Source organism: Branchiostoma lanceolatum, chromosome 7, assembly GCF_035083965.1.
Source record: "Branchiostoma lanceolatum isolate klBraLanc5 chromosome 7, klBraLanc5.hap2, whole genome shotgun sequence".
Classification (NCBI taxonomy): domain Eukaryota; kingdom Metazoa; phylum Chordata; class Leptocardii; order Amphioxiformes; family Branchiostomatidae; genus Branchiostoma; species Branchiostoma lanceolatum.
In genome coordinates, this window is record NC_089728.1 from 23,821,264 (window position 1) to 23,835,434 (window position 14,171).

General features: G+C 41.7%; 2 protein-coding genes across 2 annotated transcripts in view; both read left to right on the forward strand.

The window, feature by feature from the left end:
- Window positions 1-8: 8 nt before the first annotated feature.
- On the forward strand, window positions 9-13,780 carry LOC136438245 (uncharacterized). Its single transcript, XM_066433010.1, has 21 exons — window positions 9-138; window positions 608-750; window positions 1,044-1,114; window positions 1,978-2,141; window positions 2,960-3,126; window positions 3,705-3,882; window positions 4,432-4,566; window positions 4,828-5,025; window positions 5,168-5,262; window positions 5,491-5,585; window positions 5,827-5,996; window positions 6,364-6,505; window positions 6,674-6,892; window positions 7,047-7,147; window positions 7,962-8,094; window positions 8,288-8,445; window positions 8,705-8,861; window positions 11,146-11,216; window positions 12,624-12,781; window positions 13,308-13,497; window positions 13,667-13,780. Exons 3-20 carry the CDS (start codon window positions 1,075-1,077, stop codon window positions 13,402-13,404), a joined length of 2,478 nt encoding a protein of 825 aa, XP_066289107.1. The 5' UTR covers window positions 9-138; window positions 608-750; window positions 1,044-1,074; the 3' UTR covers window positions 13,405-13,497; window positions 13,667-13,780.
- Window positions 13,406-14,171, forward strand: part of LOC136438751 (uncharacterized) — a 34,199-nt gene continuing 33,433 nt past the window's right edge. Inside the window, exons 1-2 of the mRNA XM_066433664.1 lie at window positions 13,406-13,497; window positions 13,669-13,888. Coding sequence (XP_066289761.1) covers window positions 13,406-13,497; window positions 13,669-13,888 — 312 coding nt within the window. The remainder of the gene's footprint in view (window positions 13,498-13,668; window positions 13,889-14,171) is intronic.

The following is a 14,171-nucleotide window of genomic DNA, read 5'->3' on the forward strand; positions in this document are numbered from 1 at the left end:
TCGTGGGCTCGTGACACTTTGGAGCGAATCGGCGCCTATGACAACCTCCCCAGTTTTATTGAAGAAGCACGGCAGGTTCTCCTTCGCGTTGCTACGCTTTTCAACGATGTGAAGAAGTCAGTTACGGAGCTTGTGAACGTGAGTTTTGACGACGGATGCGTCCCAATTGAATAATCAATGTACTATTTTTCTTATTGGCTTTGCTTCGTACAGAATCAAACAATAAAGGAATAGTTAAGTGATAAAAAAGTCTCATACACATTCTTGGCTTTAGGTGTACGTACTTAGATACTAGGGAAAAGTAGTGTTCTTTTCAACATGGCTCAGTGATTGCTGGAGGACATTTTTATTCATTTATTGCACTTCTTCTTAAAAATGGAAGGCATGACGGAATAGGTACACCCCCGCAGGGGTCACCTTTTCAAGGTCGCCATGCCGAAAATTGTTAATATAATTGAAGGCATTGTTAATATAATTGAAGGCAAGCATTCAAAAGAAATAACAAGTAGGATCCAAGAACTACTGTTTACATGCATGTGATGTATCTGAATGCACAATATTCAAAGCCTGATAATACGAATATAGGATGTATGGACACGTATTACAGACAATCGCAGACTCCATACACGTGGTGTTGCCGTGGGGAGCTGAGCAGATCTGGCAGGGTCTGCAGACAATTTTTCAAGAAATCCGCAACCTTATCAGGTCCCCTCAGACAGCCGCTGGTAACATCGCCAAGGCAGTGTACAGGTACGGGTACAACGGCCAGGTTTATGAATGGTCGGTTCCGACAACTGATAGACACCATAGTACCATCTAGATATGATATATCATACTGGTGAAATGTGAATTGAATGAGACTTACTGACTGATATCATTTCATATCAGTGGCATTTTCATTGGTCAGTCATGTAATATAGATGATCTGTTTATTTTGTAATTTTTCAAAGGGGTTGGCCACATAAATGTCATTTGCTAACTACATCTGTTGTGAGAGTAGTATCTAACGGTACCAGAAAATCAACTCTAGGTCTGCTTTTCAGAATCTACTATGCTGTAAGGGGACTGATCAGTATGAAAGACCAAATAGATGACGTCTGCTTTTTCAAGGAAGGTATGTTTATTTTCTTCTTGACATTCCACTTGATAATTAATGTCACAAACGAATATGCAAAGGCGGACAGAGGTTTAACTACCAAGGTGTTTACATTGGTGATATGTTGGAGTAAGTAGTGATTGTTAAAGGTCAGGTTCAATATGTCATTTATCAATTTATCAAAACCTTCTAAATCACGACGGGTGGCTATGTAAAAGGAGAGAAACGAATACTAACCGATATACATATGTATGTACGATCGAAAGTTGATTATAAGATCTTAGTCACGAATCCAAAAGAAACAGTATCAAGATACAATGTTAACCATGGCACATGGAAATTCCAACATATGATGTCTTGAAAATAACTGCACATCTCTACATCTAAGGTTCCAATATTTAATTCATTAAAAACGCAACTACTTTTACCTCTACTAATATCAATCCGTCAGGTTGCCTGAATCCGCCACTTTGAAAAAAAACAACAGTTGGTGTGCAAGATCTCTAGTGCAGGAACCCTATGTATGCACAGTTTGGATATAAAAAAGTGTATGATAATGGGGGAGGGGCTTGGGCTGGAGATCTGTTTGGACTTGTTTTTTTCTGTTTTTCTACTAGGGTCGCGGAATTATGTAGCCTTGTGAAATTACATTGTATGTTAGTACATTAAAAAAACACTTTTTTTTTCGATTTGGACAAGGTATCTACAAAAAACCCAACCGGTTTGTATCGTCTACAATGACATTTTTTCTGTGGCCCGTCACCCAGCAATGTTTTAGACTATTTTGGTAGTATCTAATTGCTTCTGACATTTTTGCTCTCTCTGTATATGTGTTTTGTAAGATATTGGTCGTATCAAATGATATGTGGTTACGTCAACAGATAAGCAGCCCTACTGGTTTCACCTCGGCACACAAATAGAAGAGATTATGGACGACATCCAGCGCGTGTGGCGTCTCTTCGAGGTGGAGGCTCCGGCCTGGGTGGACGGGTTTGTCCAACACTCCACCGATGTGCTGGAACAAGCCTTCTCAAATGAAACGCTGGTAAGTGTCAAATGTAAATCACAAATCTTCGTTAGGCGTCCTTTCTTAGCAGTGTTGAAATGTTCCCGTTCTTCACAATGTTGGTACTTTAAACATTGATTGCCCCTATTCACTTGCATTTCGCCAGTCAAAGTGGAAAATGTAACTTTTATTCGTGGCGTCCTGTCGGCGTAACGGGTGCTTGACCCAGAACCCATGGGTTCTGGATTCGAACCCTCTGACATTGTGCCCTTGGAAAATGAACTTTGCCACACCTCGAGCACGTAAAAGCACCCACCACGCGTATCGAAAAGATTAGCGGTCCTTCCCGTTGTGACTGGATAAAAATCTGTCCGTATATGCAGTTTGTATCTTTTATTAAAATCCTGGCGTGTTACGCCATGAAGTGGTTTACCATGCAGATATGCAATACAAAAAAAAGAAAATTAGACAAAATGTAGATGTAGGGTTTTGATGAAGCAATAAAGTAAGGTAAAGCAGGCATCCTCAATTGAGGTGAAGCATAATGCTTTTTCAAGTAGCTAGTGGTAGTGCAATGTGGCTTCGCCACGGCTCGCGTTTTTGGCCAAGCGCACCGGGTCCAACAGATGAAGCAATAACCAAATGGTATTTTGCCATTTGGAGAGAGATTTTTTGTAAATTTTGAAGTTTTCTCAATACAGTGTATAGGTTTTTTAAAAACTAATCCATACGTTTGCCCGTGTCTAAATCATCGATAACGTTTAGTATATATGTTTAGATATCGAAAGACATTTGCAAAGAATATTTTCAAACCGATCATGCTTGCGCAGTCTGTGACGTCCTATTCTGTACTTCAGAGTGTGCTGAGAGGAAAAGTCATCGACGAGTTCAAAGCCGCTTTGGATGATCTTCCAAACCAAATCGGACCGACTGCAGATATTATCCAACCGTTTCTGGACGCCTACACATCAACAGTCGGAACTGTGAGGAGAGTGAAGAGCTGCTACAATTCACTTAAGGAGGGGTAAACTTGCCCGTTGTCAAATTAGTGACTCTAAGGAACATAGTGATGGTAATCATGAAAAAAATTGTGCAAAGAAATCGGTTTGTAAATGGAAATGTTTAAATCTTTAATGAACGAGAAAGGGATTGGGATGTCTGTCCTACCTTATTTTGGTCGAAAATTAACAAAACATATTGTTTTCACATTACTTGCGACATATGGTATGCTATTTTTTACACTTGCGTCATGCCTAAGATATTTGTTGCAATTTATTACTACTATCTTACATGTATCATAAATCTACCAATGTATGTGTTCACGTTAATACGCTTACAGTTAGCTGTGCAAAAGTTAGGTGTGACAGGTCTCACTTTGCATTAACCAGCTGCTGCCGCACCGTGTGTGTGTTACGTCGAACGGCGGTGATACCGGCTACTTATTTACAATACAGATAATGTAGTTTTTGGTTTATGATTTTATAGAATATAATGTTTTCTAAAAGGCCTGTAAGCCGGCATGTGTCTAGCCCTGCAACCTTCCACACAAAATGGTCACTGATTTGTCCTTTGTACAACTTTCATCAGCTCTGTTCTTCCCAGGTTTGTCTTAGCACGCTCGATCATACACAAGATCTTTGGACCGAAAGCATCGTTTAGATTCCCTAGGAGAATACTGGACTCGGAAACTTGCGGAAGGGGCGTTTACCCCAGTTTTGGAGTCGGAGGAAAGACTTACGACTCGGAGGGCATTGATCTGGAAATAAGAGAAGGCCGTAAGGTAAGATGATATTCTAACAACGTACTGTACAGATCTTATTTGTATGTCTTTTCTTTCATGTAACACTACTAACTTTATTTCAGACATAATTGACCTTATTTTGATTGATTGCTAGTCAGTGTTACAGGTTAGAAGGTTATTTCAAATCATCAAACACATCCGATCTCGATGCAGCGTCTTTATTCTTAACTTCCTGTCTCGGCCAGCCGACCAGATTTTTGACCGGACGTAACTGAGACCTCAGTTAACACCCTCGCCTGAACCTCTCAGGTCTTCTTATTTGTCTACATGTGTGTGTGTGTGTGTGTGTGTGTGTGTGTGTGTGTGTGTGTGTGTGTGTGTGTGTGTGTGTGTGTGTGTGTGTTTGTGTGTGTGTGTCTGGGGGGGGGGCGTGTGTGTGAATGTGTGTGTGTGATGCCGCGCGCGTGTGCCTGTGCTCTTCTTTTCTAAGCAACAGTACTAGTATAACTATAAGTATTGTCTTTCCACGTCGTCGTCTCAAGTTTAGTAGAAACTGCTGTGACTAAGGTATATATCGACTTGCTTCAGGTTGTGGCGCCATTCGCTGGGGAAATTACGTCAATCTCTGGGGGAAAGATTGTCATTGCCATGGAGGATATCAAGGATATGGAAGCCATCATCGACAGTGTTGACTTTGAAACATCGATTAAAGAAGGACAAGGGGTAATACTTTTTTCTTTATTTAACTGACCGATAGAAAATGTCACCAGCAATTTCTTGTTTTATTTGCTGATGTGGCTCAGGTTGACTATCATAGATAACGTTTAAAGATCTTTCACAATCCTAACAGTTAGCAGGTTACGGGATCACTCCCAGTGTGCATTTTTGTGTGCGAAACTGCGTTTAATATCATAATATCACATTCTTTTCTCTTCTTTTTCCTATCTCTATGAATCAAAAATGCGAATATTGTTATCATCAAAGGTTCACAAGGGAGAAAAAATCGGGAAAGCGGCAGCTACAGGATGTCATCAAAAGAACTCAATTCACTTCGCAATAAAGGCGGTGGGATCTGAGGAATACGTGGACCCAACGAGATACCTGCGGAAACCAGTGATGACAACAGAAGACAACAGACCAGGATGGCGACAGCACTGTGACATGTATTGGCTGTCATTTTTGGTGAGCCCGTTAGGCAAAGCTATCTACTATTGATAGCCATTATATTAATGATGTTTATCGTGTATCACCTTGGATATTTAAAAAAATTCTAATACGCCTTTATGATTTAACTTTTACCTCTATTTTATCATGTACATTCCAGGGCAAAACCATTGCATCTGGCAACCTCACCGACATCCTTAAAGATGAGGACGAGACTCCAGAAGAACCTGAGGTAGATCTAGACGACTCAGCCAGGTAGGTCTTTCATGTGGATGCAAAACTGTAAAAATTGTAATTCGAAAACAGAAATACAATCATACAACATAAAAGTTCAACTCATGTTACGTTACTCAGTTCGAAGTTTGCTGCATCTCAGGATTTGTTTATAGGAACATATGTTTTAATACATAAGGTTCAATTGACAACCATACATATGTAATGCTAATAATGTGTGTGTTCACAAAAGTTATACTAAATTACCAGGAGAAGCAGGGCGACAATATCTTCATTAAGCAGCAAAACCTACACAGGCCGAAGTCTGAAGAGGGAAATTGCTGCTGCTTTAACAAATGATCAAGGTGAGAAATAATGTTAATTAACAATTGTTTGCATTAATGTCCGTTGGAATGTATGCAAGCCTTTCTATCTAGGTTTATATCTATCAATAGGAACCATCTATCAACAATATCAACCTATCCACACCTGTCTACATGATCATCAGTTATGTAACATGTATTCAATATGTGACTAAGGGGAAATCAAGAGAAATGGTTCATGGACGCTTTTGTTCGATCAATTACTTACTTACTATCTTTTCAGACTTTGCACAAACCATTGGTGTGGATAACGTGACGGACATCACCAAGACGTTTTCCATCAAATTACAAGATCTCAAGTTGTCCAGAGTTTTGGACATCCTGCAACTTTTGGACGAGCCAGACATGAGGGCCATCAGAGACAAACTCCGTTCATCAACAGAACAAGTTCAGGTAAGTGACATTTGCATCCGATTCCAAGTAGTTAGTAACTTTGACATGTTCTACCGGTTTTTCCAATTAGATGTGCTAGTATTGACTTGTTCTGCCTGTTCATTTTAGTGACGCTGAAAAAGAGTGATGGTTTTCACTCGAAACGTCTGGAAACAATCTCCGAATCTTTTTCACGTGTAGATATTGAATGGTACTCAAAATCAGATAAGGTTGGGATAACGCTTACGTGTTCATTCCTTGTTTTCAAGGGCAACCAAGACTCCTTATGTAAGTCTGGTGTGCTCAGAAGTGGCATACATACTACTGGTCCCAAAGAATAATTTTGAATTGATCCTAACTGAACACACTTTTCCATAACTTCTAACAGCAATACTTGAACGCGGATCCGTTTAAGTTACCGGGGACGTTGACGGACGACCAGTTACGGCGGGAGTTACACAGAAGGGGAAAGCCTGCACACGGGTCACGCCAGCAGCTTCTGCAGATGTACACGGCCACCACGGATAACGGTAAGCTGCACGTCATGGATTATGTTGAGCTAATAGAATCACAACCACCACAAATTAATAATGCATTTTTGCAATATATCATATTGATTACACGTCATTACTTTATTTGTTCAGTTGGTAGTGATATATGAAGTAGAATATCATAACTCTTTTCCATCTGTTTTCCAGGATGTTCCAACATTTTTCATCATCTGAACAAGTTGACGAACGTCTATTGTGATATTCAGAATGATTGCCTGGGATTCAGGTGTTATTTGTCTTTCCCGACGTCACCTCACAATAAAATCACTACAAAGGCCTCCGTTCGATTTGACCCCTGTACCATGAAGCTGACTATGGAGGTTGGGAACCATAGGGAAGTAAAGGACCCGACTTCAGCAGGCTTCGGTAAGTCGGCTAGTGGATATGTAACGTCAATATCAGAGAAATAACTAACGATCATATCGAAATCTGATAAACCTCGAACCGATGCATGTTTTCGAACATGTTAGGTACTTGCATTGAATTCCATATTTAACGATGTAGGAATATGTTACCACAGCTGAAGAGGACGAATATTACAACGACAAATCGTGGGCATTATTTGGAGACGTGCTGCTAGTTAGAAGCTTTAGAGTGCTGCGTACTGGACTAACATTCACGGTAAGATACCACGTTCACTTATTATGTATTATGCACATCGTATTTATCTTGGTTTAAGTTGTATGTTCGCATTAACACGGGGGCTGCACACGTGCACACAGACACATGCTTGCGCGCGTGCACACACACACTTGCTTACTTGCTTATGGCTGCCCGTCGTTGCCAACGATGACGTCATTCCTTATGTGTTCTGCTGTGGCTGGCCAGTCCGATTCCAGACAGGTAGATCCGTCCACATACGGCGCATCTGTGTTCTGCTCCCGTGTGGCTCGAGGGCTGGTGCCGCTTGGCTCTGCGCTCCTCGCAATGTTTGAGCCACCTTTTCTAGGCCCTTCCCCAGTATTGGGGTGGGCAGTGTGGTCCCTAAAAAGGGCTGCCCAGACACTCCGGGCGCTGCCTTTGGGGGCTGTCGCTCCTTTCCCAGCCACCCAACGACCATCGTCACCGAAGCCGCCGCACGTGCAGGGTAGGCACTAAGAGCTTCCAGTGGCATCCTCACCTGCTCCCGTTGCGCCATGCCTGTCGACGTAGGTCTTTTAGGGTCCTGGGGTTTATGCGCACGTCCGGCCCGTTCATTCCTGAACGTGTTTTACGCACACACACACGGACAGACACACACACACACACATTTGATTATGTCGTCTGTTTACGTTTTTTTAAAGAAGATGCGTGTGTGTATTCAACATTGTTAATAAATTCATTCTTACGTATCCGTCGGTGGAAGATGTTGGCCAAGCCCCGTACGCTCTTAAAAATACATTTCAAGACAAGCAAACATCAAGCTCTAAGGTGAGATGATTTCTAATCCATTCAGTTAAGCCTTGCCGTGAAGCTCTGTGCCGGAAGCATAGAGACCTGTCTGCCACCTCTACACATACTGAGGGACGTCAGCTTCGGTATCGCTCACTGTGACGGGACAAGGAATGTGCTATCTCCTATTGGACAAGGTATTAATGTCCACATCTCGGCAGCTACGTTTTATACCAAAAGTCATGATCTAGAATGTAGCAGCTAGATATTTGATTATGCAATATTATCGATACGGACGTGTGTGATCACTTGCACAAACTTATATTATTTGCTATTGTGGACGATGTATGCGAACAGAAACAATGGAGAACACGTTTTTACATTCTACAGTTCTCGTTACGGACCTGACCCTTGCGCAGTTCGAGATAGAACTCCACTACATGAGTCGCTCCGAAATGAGACGTGTTCTTCCCTCCGCGAATCTTACTGACATGAACCAACTACTACGAGACCTTACCCGCGTGCTCAGAGTGTCCTACAAGGAAGTGGTGAGGATGGGTACATTTTGGTAGAATTTTTATCATGTACTCATGTCATCTTTCCAGTTTTATGTTCACGATCGATTATGATGAAATGTGTGGATGGTTTACAACACGTCATGAATATGATATTTCGTAGAGCATTGATGATATAGATTTCATTTACTCCAAAAATGTATAAGAAGACATATTTGTACATTTAAGCTATTGCCCCTAACAGTTTTCCTAAGTTTCATTTCATCAACGTCATTGTGTATTTCGCCCTCAGCTGGTAGCTTCTATCGACCTGGCTGTGGAGGAAGCAGTAGAAGAACTGATGTCATCAGACAGTTACCTGAACGGATCGTTCCCCTTGGGACCATGGGATAAAACTTTCTTTGAAGTAAAGGTCCCCTTTCAATTGGGGCCAATAACAATGAATCTTAGTAAGTTAGTCCCTGTATGTAAACTCATGCTTTTATAAGCTCCTAATAAGTACATGACTATATTTTTGTATACTAATCCATGTCTATAGATACCAGACCTTGGGGAGTTTAGTCTGCAAGCGTCCTTGTTAATGCTAGACTGTAAGATATTTAAAATGGAGTAAATTTTGATGATGATGATGATGATGATGACTTTATTCAGTGCGAAACTCGCGGGTTATGTTGCAACATAATCCGAATTCCGTTCTTAGTTCAAAAGTGCTTGACATGTAAGTTTTACGACAATTCATAAAGATTTCCCTTATAACTATAAAGCCTTCTCTCTCTCTCTCTCTCTCTCTCTCTCTCTCTCTCTCTCTCTCTCTCTCTCTCTCTCTCTCTCTATGTATATATATATATATATATATATATATATATATATATATATATATATATATATATATATATATATATATATATATATATATATATATATATATATATGGCTCATTCCCCGTCGTCGAGGATTAGTGGGAAGGGCAGGCCCTCTGATGGCTGAACAGTCCTATCCTGGAGAGGCATGCTCGCCCGCATCTCTCGCAGATGAACTGGGCCTGGGCTGGTGGATTCCGGGCAGCCGCCTTTCTCCTCCTTCGGCTCTTCTCTGCATGCTCCCTTCTGGCTAGTTCAAATTTCTCTGCACCCCGCTTGGTAAGAGTTCTCCAATTTGCACGGTGTGCAGCACTGTTTTCCCAGTTGGTTGCTGGGATGTCAGCCACTCTGAGGTGTTGTTTCAACTGATCTTTGAAGCGCTTCCTTGGTGCACCTCTGTCTCTTTTACCTTGGCATAGAAAACTGTTTTAGGCATTCGGGTATCGTCCATGCGTGACAGGTGACCTGCCCAGCGAAGCTGTCTGGACAGGATCATGGCCTCCATGCTGGAGATGTTTGCTCGCTTCAGCACCTCGTTGTTGGTTGTGTAGTCTTGCCATTTGATGCCTAAGATGAAGCGAAGGCATCGCTGGTGGAAGCGCTCCAGAATCTTCACTTGTTTTCGGTACAGAACCCAGGCTTCGGATCCGTAGAGAAGGGTAGTGACAACCACTGCTCTGTAAACCCGGATCTTGGTTACCAGGCGCAGAGAGTGACTCTTCCACACGCGCTTCTGTAGGCGACCAAATGCACTGCTGGCTTTGGAGAGTCGGTTGTCCACGTCTTTGGCAACAGAAGCATCGTTCGAGATAACGCTCCCAAGTAAAATGTTCTACCGTGTTGAGCTGTGTCTCATCAATACTTATGCAAGGTGGCTGGTAAGTCCCATGTGGTGATTTCTGGTGGAGCACTTCTGTTTTCTTTAGGCTTATGGTGAGACCAAAGGCCTTGGCCGCTTCGGCAAAACGGTTGACCGCTCTCTGAAGGGCTTCTTCCGTGTGGGCAAGGAGAGCACAATCATCTGCAAACAGCAGTTCCAGTATGAGTGCTTCCAGGGTTTTGGTGCGGGCCAGGAGTCTTCGGAGGTTGAAAACACTCCCATCCGTACGGAAACGGATGTAGATTCCTTCTGTGAGGTCTTCCTTGGCTTCCCTTAACATCATGCTAAAGAATATGGCAAACAGTGTGGGTGCCAGGACGCATCCTTGCTTAACGCCGTTTTCAATGGGGAATGGATCTGACAGATCACCTTTGTGTTTGACTTGTCCCATTTGTCCTTCGTGGAGTTGCTGCACGATTTGGAGGAGTTTTGGTGGGCAGCCAAGCCTTGCTAGTATCCTCCACATCCCATCGCGGCTGACGGTGTCGAATGCCTTCGTAAGATCTATAAAGGCAGCATATAGTCCCATGTTCTGCTCCCTACACTTCTCTTGGATCTGTCTTAGGACAAAAGTCATGTCTGTTGTACCTCTATTCGCCCTAAAGCCACACTGGCTTTCTGGTAGGTTCTCCTCCGCAACTGTTGGGATGAGTCGGTCCAAGATGACCCTAGCCAGGATCTTCCCAGCAATGGACAGAAATGTTATGCCCCTGTAGTTTGAGCAGGCAGACTTTTCCCCCTATATATATATATATATATATATATATATATATATATATATATATATATATATATATATATATATATATATATATATAAACCCCCTAGACTTTTCCCCCTATATATATATATATATATTATGTAAACCTTCTAAAGACGTTATATTTTCCACAACTAGACCAACTGATATTGTCAGACGTATTTCCCAATAATATTAAATTACTGTTGGTCATTTGTCGACTCCTCTCCCTCTCTCTCCCCCTCTCTCTATAGAATTTGCAGCAGGTGGTTACATCGGAGAGGCTGTAGAAGCGGGCGTGTCCATAATGAAAATGAAAGCTTATGTGAGTAACATATCATTACCATATATGACCGACCTGCTTATGGCCGCTTCTATTTGTCATTGAAGACTCATAAACAGATTCAACTTTGACAACCTTTCAACCAAAACGTGTAAATAGAGTGTAAAATGTCAACCTTACACATTCCTAGCTTGTGTTATGCCTATTGTATATACCTGTATATAACTGGAGAAAAAGGAATCAACATAAGGCCACAGCAAGTAATTATTGTGGATGACATCAGCGCGCTCACTGATGTCGAAAAAAACACACACAAGGAATTTCATTGACCTGCCGATATGTCATAAACGTCTACTAGTTTTGTCACAAAATGCCCATGATGGTATGACAAGCTGTTTCCTGCATTTGTTCTAATTAATTGAGCTGTATACACATCTTCAAGGACAGTTTAAGGTTGACAGTTTAAGGTGTTTCATTGCATATGAATACCCAGTGTAGTTCCATGATGGTGTAACAAGCTGTTTTCTGCATTTGTTCTAGCAAGGACATTACATAATGTCATTGGTTCTAGTTAATTGAACTGTATATACAAGGTGTTTCATCGCATATGAATACCCAGTGTAGTTGCTTCAGATGATGGTACAACAAGCTCTTTTCTGCATTTGTTGTAGTTAGTCTATTGAGATGTATACACATCTACAAGGACATATTTACTGTTGAATCGATAAGGTTTTAAATCTTATATGAAGCCTCATTGGTTGAATACAGGAATAAAAGACCTGTTGGTCATGATATCATATTTTTTTGCCAAAATCTTCCTTAACACGATTTATGATCTCCAAATTTGAAAATATAGGAATCTTCCTTTTTTTGCCCACCTTGTTTTTTTCGCCCTATCTCATTAGTTTTGGAGTCTGCGGAGGACGTCATTCATAAAATTAACTTGCTGTGACCTAAGATGTAAAACAATTTCATCTTCGTTTGATAAATCAGCATTGGTGGACGAACATGTACATGTATATAGATTCCTAGCAGATATCAGACCAGACAAAGTCTCATTGTTCGTTGACTCTGAAGGAGGAGTAGAACTGATACACTAATAATTAACAAGGTAACCAATATCTGCCTGGATATCCATGTAGATGTATATGCAGTGACATGGTGGAATCAGTTATTAACATAAACACAATGTCGCAAAAACTTATAAGCGTATGATTTAATGAGTCAATACAAATCCATCATTAAGTTGTATGACAAAAAATTCGTACATGGAAAATACATTTTAAATGTTATTTATTTAGTTAAAGCCCGTTGAAGAGAGACGAATTGCACGGAGAACGGTGATTATATGTGGACTAGTAGAATCGTTCACCATAGAAGTGATTGTTGGGAAGCGCTTGTTGTTTGACGCGTCCGAATATTTCAAACGTGTTCCAAATGTCCTTGCAGGGTAAAGCGACCCCTGAAGTGAATGCCGTTGTTGAAGCGAGTGTCGGCGTGAGTCTGCTGGTGATCTCTGGGGAGCTGCAGCTGAGAGGCTACATCCTGCAAACGACATTCCCAAGTTCAGCAGAAATAACATTCGACAAGTTCCCTTTGAATGTCGGGTATGCCTCAATACAATATTGTTGTTGAACTCGATTATCTATCTAGATATTTATCTAGGGTAGCGTGCGTAATCCAGTGGTTAGCGATCTTGCCTCTCGAACTAGAAGCCCCGGGTTCGATCCCGGCTGTGTCGCTCACCTGACTTGCACGCAGTCCTTGGGACGGGACATTAAGCCGTGGTCCACTGTTCATTGTGCTTGTCGAAAAGAGCTAGGGGAATTTCCCCGGTACAATGAATCTGTAAATGCTGTACATAGCGTCCGTCTTCTCTGTCACGACAATTTGAAGATTGTCTCATCTGTGCACTGAGTTCATTTGAGTTAAACTGGTTCAGGATCGCTTTCCTTTATATTCCCAAAATACCAGACAGAAAAGAAAGTAGTGATAGAAGACTTTTATAAGATAATTCTATAATAGCTTATTAACCTCTTGGTTCATCCTGTTTGTTAACAAAATACATTTTGAACTAAACCACCCTACAGGTATTTCGGTTTAAGGTGTTTAAAGTTTGACCCTAATCTCCAGTGTCCGGATGGATATGGTCATGGTTCCACTGCGGCTGGAGCTGCGTGGGGTCGTCCTTTCCTTCACCTTAAAGATCATTGACATCCTAAACTGGTAATATGAGACCTCTGCAGTCACCAGCAACATCTTCAATACCGGCCTTCCGGAGCCAGACCTCACACCACCCAAGTTTAGAAAATTCAAACTTAAGGTATGTAGCGTATACATGATCATTTATCCACCTGATATCAAATGTTCTAATTTTCAGATGATTGAAAAATTGCATGAATCTGTCCTAACCCATTCAACAGTACCAAGTCATTTTGATCATGGAATAATGTACTGTGTAGAAAACAACGCCTATATTTTGTCACTGTCAGAGCCAGAAAGCTTATCCTGGTAGAAGATCAGAGGTCACCACACACTGTGACGTCGAGCAGCTACCCGGACGTGACGTGGTGGAACCCGCCTTCCAGCTGGCGGTAGCCGCAGAAGATGACGTCAGTCAGGTGAAGCTGACTTATGACGTAGGAACCTACAGAGGAGGGAGTGACGTAGTAAAGGGCGAAGACCTTGGAGGACCATCAAACATCATCGTTCGGGTAAGAGTAAAATATTCTTACCTGTCCAGCTGCCCACGTGCCCAAGGCCGGGTTCTGACCCCTTGCCTACCCCCCCCCCCAGCACCACTTTGCTTCCACGCGTGCATTCCTAAGGGACAGATACAGGGTTATCAACCGCAGTCATATCTTCTTTGGTTGATTTAGTAAATTTGAGTATGTGAAAAATTGATGAATAAGCCAAATAAATGAAGAATTTACGTGATAGATTAGATTAATCTGCCAATGATGGGATACCCCCAAAATTTGGTTTGCTGAATGTTTG